At 41.3% G+C, this 9,914-nt stretch overlaps 2 protein-coding genes across 3 annotated transcripts in view; both read right to left on the reverse strand.

The window, feature by feature from the left end:
- The window catches only part of GTF3C3 (general transcription factor IIIC subunit 3), a 36,834-nt gene extending 36,438 nt beyond the window's left edge, over nt 1–396 (reverse strand). For both annotated transcript variants that reach the window (XR_011254627.1, XM_069577908.1), the window contains exon 1: nt 122–396. Coding sequence is in view for 1 of the 2 variants with exons in the window: in XM_069577908.1 (XP_069434009.1) it covers nt 122–223 (102 nt within the window). In the remaining variant the exon portion in view is untranslated. The remainder of the gene's footprint in view (nt 1–121) is intronic.
- Nucleotides 397–8,562: 8,166 nt separating this feature from the next.
- Nucleotides 8,563–9,702, reverse strand: C2H2orf66 (chromosome 2 C2orf66 homolog). Its single transcript, XM_069579470.1, has 2 exons — nt 9,583–9,702; nt 8,563–8,742 (listed from the first exon to the last, which is right to left on the reverse strand). The coding sequence occupies exons 1-2, from the start codon at nt 9,700–9,702 to the stop codon at nt 8,563–8,565; spliced, it is 300 nt and encodes a 99-aa protein (XP_069435571.1).
- Between the last annotated feature and the right edge of the window lie 212 nt (nt 9,703–9,914).

The raw sequence follows: 9,914 nt of genomic DNA on the forward strand, positions 1-9,914 counted from the left end.
GAAGAAACTGCTAGAGGTACGCGGCCCACCCCATAAGGGTGAATTTAGTGGGTCCTTCAAATCTCTTAAGTGTATTAGGGCGACAAGACAGTGACAGCATCCAGGCCTATCATCTCCTCACTTTCTTCTCGCGGGTTTTTCTCTCCTCTCTTCTCCTTTCGAACTCCTCAAAGGAAATCTTCCCTTCCAGATAGTCGATGAGCTCCGGACTGAACCCCGACATGCTTGCGGGGTTCTGCTACGCAGTTTCAGGAACGAGGACAGACGAACGGAAGAGCAGAGGCTGCCAGACGTTAGCCCCGCACCGAGCCGCTAAAGGCAAGGACCCGAAGTCCTTCTGAGAAACTGGCTCGGCCTGCGCCGCAGCCGCCGCGCTCAGGTTCCGCAGGAGCCTCTAAGCCAGGCTTCTTCCGGGAGGCGTGAGTATGAGCGCGGGAGTAGGCGGGACCTGATCTGGACCCTCCCAGCTTCCAGGACTTGGAGCTTGCAGTCGGGCTCAAGCCTCTGGTTTAAGCTTGTTAAGGAGTTGGGGAATGTGCTTGAAGAAAATGTTCCTTCGTCTACAGTATTTCCTTCAAAAATATTTGTTCTTTAATTTGATCTTTGGTTGTTCAGTGGCTTAGTCGGTCCAACTCTTTGTGACCCCATGGACTGCAGCACGCCAGGCTTCCCTGTCCTTCACTATCTTCTGAGTTTGCTCAAACTCATGTCCATAGAGTCGCTGATACCATCCAACCATCTCATCCTCTGTCGCCCCCTTTCCCTCTTGCCCTCAATCTTTCCCAGCATCAGGGTCTTTTTTAATGAGTCGGTTCTTCGCATCAGGTGGCCAAAGTATCAGCTTCAGCATCAGTCCTTCCAGTGAATACTCAGGACTGATTTCCTTTTAGGATTCACTGGTTTGATCTCGCAGCCCAAGAGACTCTCATTGTCTTCTCAAACACCGCAGTTCAAAAGCATCACTTCCTCAGTGCTCAGCTTTCTTTTTAGGCCAACTCTCACATTCATACATGACTACTGGAAAAACCAGAGCTTTGACTATCTATATGGGCCTTTGTCAGCAAGTGATGTCTTTGCTTTTTAATACGCTGTCTAGATTTGCCATAGCTTTTCTACCAAGAAGCAAGCCTCTTTTAATTAGTAGCAGAGCCAGGATTCGAAGCCTGGTCTATCTGACTCCAAATCCCATACTTGGAATTAATACGCTGTCTGTCCTTGAGGCTTCCCTGGTGGCTCAGCAGTAAAGAATATGCCTGCCAATTTAAGCCCTGTGTCGGGAAGATCTGCTGGAGAAGGAAATGCCAGCCCACTCCAGTATTCTTGGCTGGGAAATCCCATGGACAGAGGATCCTGGTGCACTGCAATCCATGGGGTCACAAAGAGTCGGACACGACTTAGGGACTAAACAACAACTGCCTCTCCTCAGTGTAACTCTTCGTCAACCTACACACTCCTGTGCTTTATATTTTACACTGAATTATAACTTTCTCTATTTCCTATTCTAGAGACACTTGCTGTCAACATCTTGAGAACAGCACTACATCTTAATGAACTTTCCTCTCTAGGCTAGTAATCTGTGCTTAAATCACATTGATGAACTCAACTGGATGGAACTGAAAGTGCCTTTGGGATGGGCAAGGGAGTAGAAGTATGAAATGCAGCTCAATATGAAGCTGAGGTTGCTGCTGCTGCTAAGTCGCTTCAGTCGTGTCCGACTCTGTGTGACCCCATAGACGGCAGCCCACCAGGCTCCTCAGTCCCTGGGATTCTCCAGGCAAGAACACTGGAGTGGGTTGCCATTTCCTTCTCCAATGCATAAAAGTGAAAAGTGAAAGTGAAGTTGCTCAGTCATGCCCGACTCCTAGCGACCCCATGGACTGCAGCCTACCAGGCTCCTCTGCCCATGGGGTTTTCCAGGCAAGAATACTGGAGTGGGTTGCCATTGCCTTCTCCGAGGTTAGGGACAAGTTACAGGGAGCCTAACACCTGACTTGGCCACTAGTGCCTCCTAATGACAATCCAGATGCACAAAAGCCACAGTTTGATGGCAGAATGAGGACCAGGACCAGCAAGAGGGGAACTCCCAGGTGAGAGAAAAATATCTCACAGGTAGAAGTCATTCATTTCTCATGATAAAGGATCCCCAGGGCCCTATCTGGGTATAAAATATGGGAGGCTAGCAAGGTAACTCACAGAAATTCCTAACAGGTAAATTCTCCCCTGAGTTTCTCCAGGCATCCAGGGAACTGCACTTGAGAGGAAGTCAAGAGTCTCTAGTCCTAAGTCTCCTAGGGGAAAAGAAGGAAATCAAAGGGAGAAGAGCTGGTCATCTGGTAACGAGAATGTTCTCCTGAGACCCAGATGGCCTGTGTGCTCAGTCACTCAGGTGTGTCCAACACTTCGTGACCCCATGGATTGTAGCCTGCCAGGCTCCTCTGTCCATGGAATTTTATTTTGTTATTGGATGCCTGGAATATGGGAGTAACAATTGCGAAGATACAGATTCACGCCACGTTGTGGAGAACTGGAGAGGGAGCAAGGGGGTGACAGTTTTTCTGCTATGGAATACCTTGATGACCATTCTTTTATAGGTCAGAATATATTATAGCAACATGTCTTGAAATTGTAATCTTTCTGCTTTTCCTTTCTCTACTTCCTTGTAAGTAATGTGTCCACTGGTGAGTCAGAGGCATCCGCATTACCTTGAGATGAAGTGGAATTGTTACAGCAGTAATGAAAATAGCAAGAAGAAACTTTTCAGACTTTCTGACTCATTTCTGAGAATCAAAATGAAATGTCTGAGGAAAGGAGAACACTGAATTTATACCATGACCAGAGCATGAAGAGTACACAGGGAGGTAGTGACTCCCCTTTCTCAAGTGGAGTCAAGATGGGGTATAATGCTTTTGGGGAAGCAGTTTTTCCATGGTTGTCTTTTCTGCAAAAGCTTTTCACTGCTTTCACTCTGGGCTATCTTTTCAAGGATGTCTGGAGAACAAACAGCCTTGAAAGACAGAAATACTGTCTCCCTCTGGGGCAGAGGACAGATTTATTTCCTGACCAGTATAATAAAGATGTTTCCCTCTGGGACAAAGGTTGGGCATGTTTGGGCACGTAGCCCCCTTATAAGAGTGAGGATTTCCTAAGTTTGGGGTTCCTTGGCTGTGGCACAAATCAACTCATACCCAGTGAACACCTGGACCCACCCCCACAGGGCCCCCGTGATACTTGGGGGACAAGGAGAACCAATCTGAGTGTAAAACTCAAGCTGCTTCCTGAGCCATGAATAATAAAATCTGTTGCCTCAGACCCAGGGATCTCAGGGTCCACCAAGATGTGTGAAATTATAGCAGCTACTGTGTAGCTTGCAAATTGGACAAAATCTTGCACCCTTAATAGTTCTTGACCACACTAGACCTGGGACAGGGGCCAACAGGCCATGTCCTGGGGACAGGGAATGGGATGCTCATCAAAGAGGAGCAGAGTCAGTGTTGAGAGGCTGTTAGGGACCTAAGAAAGAAGGACTACAGACCCCTTGGGAGCCTAGATCACCTGCAGAACACTTAGTATTTTCATTGCAGGAAACAGTACTCTTCTGCTGATGACAAAATCAGTGAACAAAATCACTTCCCCAGTGACCTTTTAGAAACACAACTAGGGAGGTTTTGGTTGTCAAAATAATGGGGGAGGGAGAGGGGGGAATCACTAATATGCCACTATATATTGTCTGGGGACCAGGTGTGCTAAATGGTCACCATGAAGACCTGTCCTTCCCCAAATGACAATCCCATCACTGTTAAGAAACTCTAGCCTAGTGGAGTGTAGGCCTCCCATCGCCAGCTAACTGCCAGTTGTGGGGAATTTTTCAGCAGAAGGATGCATGCTGCTTCTCTGAGACTTTGCAAGCTCACAGGTAAAAGTCCCCTGTGGATGCTCTTCCTTTTCAAAGACCTTGAAACTGATAAAGCATTCCTATTTTGGAGGTCTTGACAACCAGAGCAGGAGTGGTGAAAGGAAAAGGGAAAGCCAGTCCCTTTGGTATTTGAGTGGAACTAGACAGTGGTGAAGGATCCCCACTACTCTATCATTTATCTGAATAGGCTATATTTTTATGAGGAATAATATCAATAATTACTTACATCCTTTAAATGGTTAAACAAAAAATCTTGGCATTAACTAGAAACAGCTTCCATTACTGTGTGACTAATAGCAAAATATCACACATTTAGTTCAACTCAACAAGTATTTTTTGAGTGATTGCTACATGCAAGGCATTGTAGTAGGTGCTGGAGAAATAAAAAATGGCTTAGATATGATCTTGGCTCACAAATATCTCACAACTCTCCAGGGAAAATAGACACTTATATGACTACTTACGTAGAACATACTGAACCAGATATATAACCTGTTCCTGCATATTTTATTATTTATATTCAATCATCCACCAAAAAAGCCACATAAAACTACTTTGGAATGTACAGACTAGCGTCATTAGGATTACAATGTTTGCTTCTAGCACAATGTATGTGGTTTGTTTGTTTGTTTGTTTTTGCAGAAATCAGAAAAAATGATATAGCCCTTCATAAAGAGAAGTAGTTGTTACAAATAAGAATATGAGAATCAGACTAATTCAGCCTGAGTTGGGGAGGGGTGGTGGAGGAAGAGGACTGGTTATGAAAGAAGGGAAATCTGCCTGTATCTACCCTCCCTTCATATGGTTGTAGGTTCCTAAGATATCTGCTGTGGGGTTTCCCTTGTAGCTCAGTTGGTAAAGAATCTACCTGCCGGGGTCCAGCCCGGGTGGATCCAGGGAATTCGAAGCATGGATGGCGTTGGCGTGAGAAAATCTTATTTATTGATTGATATAAGATTAGATTAAGAAACAACAGTGTAGTAGGAAAATCAAGTGGAGGAAGAGGGCTGAATAACTTGGATTACGCAGAAGACCAATAAAATTCCAGACAAGGAATTTGCACCATCTACATTGGGCCACCGGCTCTCGCTTGAATATCTAAGGGTGCCTCGCCTTAGGCTCCCTTTCGCGCGGATCTTAGCAGCCAGGGCAAGTAAGTAGACTTGGCGAGCCTCCGATGGGAATTCAGCCTGAAATTAAAGAGCAGAGCAGAGGGAGGGAAAGGGAGAAAAGGAGAGAGAGAGACACGGGGGAAACCAGTCCAGCGACTGGCTCCGGCCCCTGTTGTTCAGAAGACCTTTTATACTTTTGATAAAACATGGAGAGCAGTGGGTAACACAAAGTTATGCAGCATTAGCAGTCCAGACTCTTATCAAAACCAGGCTTTTCTCTCTGCATACCTAATTGTATACACAAGTCTTAGGTGATTTACATCACCTTCTGGCTAACAAGGGCCAATTAACATTTTACAGCCTTTTTTCTGATAAGGGTTTATCAACCAGAAGACTTATTTGTGTTGATCTTCCCAAAGTCTGGTGCCATTCTCAGAAAGCACTAAATAAAGTTACATTCTTACATAGCAAAGATACAGCAGTTTATAACAAGTGAAAGGAGTACAGTGATTTATAACAAAAGAAAAGTAATTAACTCAAAAGTCTAGTGTTGCTAACATCAAAACTACTATACTCCTTTTTCTATATCCCAATTACATTGATTAATATCCTTCAGGTGTTAAAAGATAAAGAATATGGAGGCCTGGCAACAGTCATTGACTCAACAGTGAAAACCCATCACCAATATGATTTTTAACTTTTTCGAAAAGGCTCTGTATCTTTAAGATGCTTTTAAGCTGTGTGCCTCTCGCGGTTGGGGGGCTGTAAGCAATTCACAAGCTGTAAGAGGTCTGGGGAACCTGTTAGGCAAGCTAGAGAGCAATCAGAGGGGGTTTAACTGAAACATCCCTTTCAAATGCAGAAGGCTAAAGCCCTGAGTTGACTTTTTCCAGAGAATATTAGAAGAGTGGAAAAGCAGGCAGATTCTTATTTTGGGGGGGGTGGGTAGATGCTCAGGAAATTCCAGGAGGAAAACCTGAGGTCTGATTAGTCTTGCCAGCAGAGCTCTTGCCACATGACCTTGTCACAGGTGGAATTCCTCACGCTGGCTTCCAGCATCTACCTGCAATGCAGGAGACCTGGGTTCGATTTCTGGGTTGGGAAGATCCCCTGGAGAAGGAAATAGCAACCAACTCCAGTATTCTTGCTTGGAGAATCACATGGACAAAGAAGCCTGGCAGGCTACAGTCCATGAGGTTGCAAGTCAGACACGACTTAAGAGACTAAACCATGATATCTGCTGTAGCACAATGTCCACCTCTGAACGTCATGGCAGAGAACATCTCCCAGAGGCCCGAGCAACTCCTAAAATCCCGTGTTTCTTTGTCTTCTATTTCAACTTAATTGTGGATATTCATTACCTACTCTCTCTTGATATGAAACTAAGACTGTGGGGTCTTTTAATAGCATATGCTGACAATAGAAATGTATATTCTTTTTAGGAAAAAGATACATTTTAAACCCAAATTCCTGTTACAGATAATTAACTAAAATAAAAATGATCAATGTCCCTTTCAACTGATGATAAAAAAGAAACATAGAACACAGCTGAAAGGAATTTCCTTTGACTTTATGGTATTTTTGTAATCCTTCCAAATATATGCAGTGCTATATTGATATCTATGATTATTGAGTGAGAAAAAAACCATGCACATAAGTCACATATGTCCCAAAGCTCAAACTATTTACATGTAGATCTGGAAATACAGAATAAAATCATTACAGACTGATAAAAGCGGAGAGGGGAAAACACAGACAAAAGCTTAGCCATGATCAAGACTGAATTTTTCTAGTGAGAAGCTTCATCTGTAGTTTTAAAACCACCAGACTTCTGAAAGAAAAAGAAAACATTATAATGAAATAGAAAAAAGATTATACAATTAACACAAAGACCCAAAGATCAACATATTTCAGTGAAAACTCTTTTTTGTCTTCATTTCCTAATCAGAGTTGTTAGGACTGGAAAGCTTGCAATTATGAAGTATTCTCCAAATCAGAAATTTTGCTTCTTTCACAAAGTTGAATAATTCTTTTTTTAAATAAATTTATTTATTTTAATTGGACGTTAATTACTTTACAATATTGTATTGGTTTTGCCATACATCAACTTGAATCCGCCACAGGTATACATGTGTTCCCCATCCTGAACCCCCCTCCCTCCTCCCTCCCCGTACCATCCCTCTGGGTTGTCTCAGTGCACCAGCCCCAAGCATCCTGTATCATGCATCGAAGCTGGACTAGCAATTCGTTTCATATATGATATTATACATGTTTCAATGCCATTCTCCCAAATCATCCCACCCTCGGCCTTTCCCACAGAGTCCAATTATTATATTACAGTACCACTAATGGTGCTTTTTTTCCCCTGCCCTTAAACATTATCTCATTTTGTGCTCACATGAGTATATGTACTTGATGTTTTCTCTAAAACTTTGAGTTAGAGATCCATATATTCAATTTATAGATGAATAAACTAAGGCTTAAAAAATAGCTTATATGTAATACTGTCCCATACTGAAATAGATACTTGGCATTAATAATTATTCTCTTTTTAGTGTATGTTACTCTTAGGGCTGAGTGTGAAAAGTAGTCAAGGGAAGCCTTCATTGATATACTTGTTTGTCTTCTATCTTATTTTCTCATTGTAGGACAGTTTTCAAGTTCATATGCCACATAGTAAATTGCATCCTCTTGTTAGAATAACAATTATTATTTTTTTAAATCATCACATTTAAAGTAGCTAATCATCAAAATCCTTTCATAATCATAATGAAGTGCAACCATGGTTTGCTTCCTCATAATTCCATCCATATGCCCATGAAAAAAATGGGAGTAGATTTTAATTAGTATTCGGTTCCCTCTACTATTCAGCAAAAGAGAAAGTTAATAGACTAGAATTATAATGTATTTTCTTTGCACCATACCTGTTCCTTTTAAAATGGTAGGTATTTATTTGATAGGGATGCCAAAGCAATATGAATAAAAATTAAATCTTAGACATAAATTTCTAAATTTTTTCCTATGATAAAGTGCCATCTTTACTAATATTCTACCTTTTTCTCCCCACAAGGTGAGGAAGTTCAAGCTCAACTATATGCTTAATAATTCTCCCCAAAGAAACCATTCTTTTAACTTTTTAATTTCCATTTAATCTAACTGGACAATTCAATATATTTCTTTACATATGATTTTCCACATAATTTAGCTATATGACCTGGTCTGAAAAAAGATATAAGAATAGGTGGTTTTTCATCATATTTCATAATTCTGTTTTCTACCATTTTAATATATCTCTTCTCCCCAGAAAGCTATCCTTTGAAAATTACTGTCATTTCTTTTTAAAACCAGACTGTAAAATATATGAACCAAATCTGAGTATTAACAGTGACAAGTATGATCAGAACTGAGCACTTATTTATGTAAGGAAATAAAATCATTTATTCAAATATATATTTTCAAACCTATTTATGAATCAGTTATATGTTTAGAGAGATCTAGAGATAAGGGATAAATTTTACCTGCACTCAGAGGAAACAGTCAGCCTTTGAGGTAATTGGAGAGGGAGTTTTTCTGTTCTTCATAATCTGCTAATGCAGAAGCAATAAGTTCTGACTGGAAAGAGAGAGGCCTGGGATTCTCGTTCATGGAGAAAGTATCTGAAAACCTCCCAAGGTCAAGACCTCTTCCTTTAAAATATGCCTGAAGAGTTCTAAAAAACTGAAGAGAGAAAGAAATGTTCAATGTCATTTATAACTTAAATACCCTAAGCACTCAAAGGTGAGTACTTTTTCCCTTATTTTTCCCCCTGAACCCTACAGTGCTCAGAGCTCAGATGCCTCCTCTCTGACTGATGATGAAACAGAGCCAGTCGTTTTGGATGTGGGATTTTCAGCTGTGTGTTCTGCAAATATACAGAAGCTATGCAAAGTGCTATTAGATTATTTTGATACTATATTGTTATATTTTACATAATTTTCTTTAGAAAAATAGTATTCTGAAATCATAAAGTCAGCATATTTGCTATATTTGGCATATTTCTTAAGTGAGAATTTTTACTGATATTTTGAATTCTATTTCCTAGATAACTTTATGTTGAAAATAACACCTAGCAAATTGACAAGAATACAGGTAAACTTTCAGATTTTGCAACTGGGCTTTGCAAGTATTTGTTATATGAAAATCTGTTTTGTTATCACTTCAACCTAAGCTGTGCAAAATGCCCTGTTACACTCTTAATTTTGTATATTTATTAGAAACCAAGGCTATAAAGTCAATATGTATATAAGATCATTTACAAATGTAATGTGCCATGTGTCTATAAAATCATTTCTAAATATAAATTTGTTTCTCCATGCAGAAACAACTGTGAATTGGCTAGAGAAACAATAGGAGCACTGGTTACCAGGCTAGCAAAATTCACCTCCAGTCCTGCTGGGCAATCTTCTCAACCCTTGGCAGCCTCATCTCCACTGTTCTCTAGCAGAGTGCGGTGTGCTTAACTCCAGGGAGGTGCTGATTTCACCCCACAGCCCAGAATGTCCCAGTGGCTGTTCTTACCAGATCTCGGTTTCTAGGAATGTTGAGGGGCTTCCATTTTTCTTCATTTCCCAGCATGACTCCTTGCACAAGCCCAGGTAGCACCAGGGCACCAGCCAGCAGCAGGAATGCTTTGGGCATGATGGAAGGAAGCTGAGTGAAAGGAAGGATCAAGGAAATGTCGATGACCAGAGAGGGAGTAACTGAAGAAAAGAAAAAGAGAAGGGAGGAGAAGGGAGGGCAGAAGTAGAAAAAAGAAAGAGGAAACATTTTTAAAGGGAAACAAAGAAGAAGAAGTAGTATATTGATTCACCTGAATTTTGCAGTCTTCTTTTTTTCCACATTCATTTGCT

Source organism: Ovis canadensis, chromosome 2 (genome assembly GCF_042477335.2).
Source record: "Ovis canadensis isolate MfBH-ARS-UI-01 breed Bighorn chromosome 2, ARS-UI_OviCan_v2, whole genome shotgun sequence".
Classification (NCBI taxonomy): domain Eukaryota; kingdom Metazoa; phylum Chordata; class Mammalia; order Artiodactyla; family Bovidae; genus Ovis; species Ovis canadensis.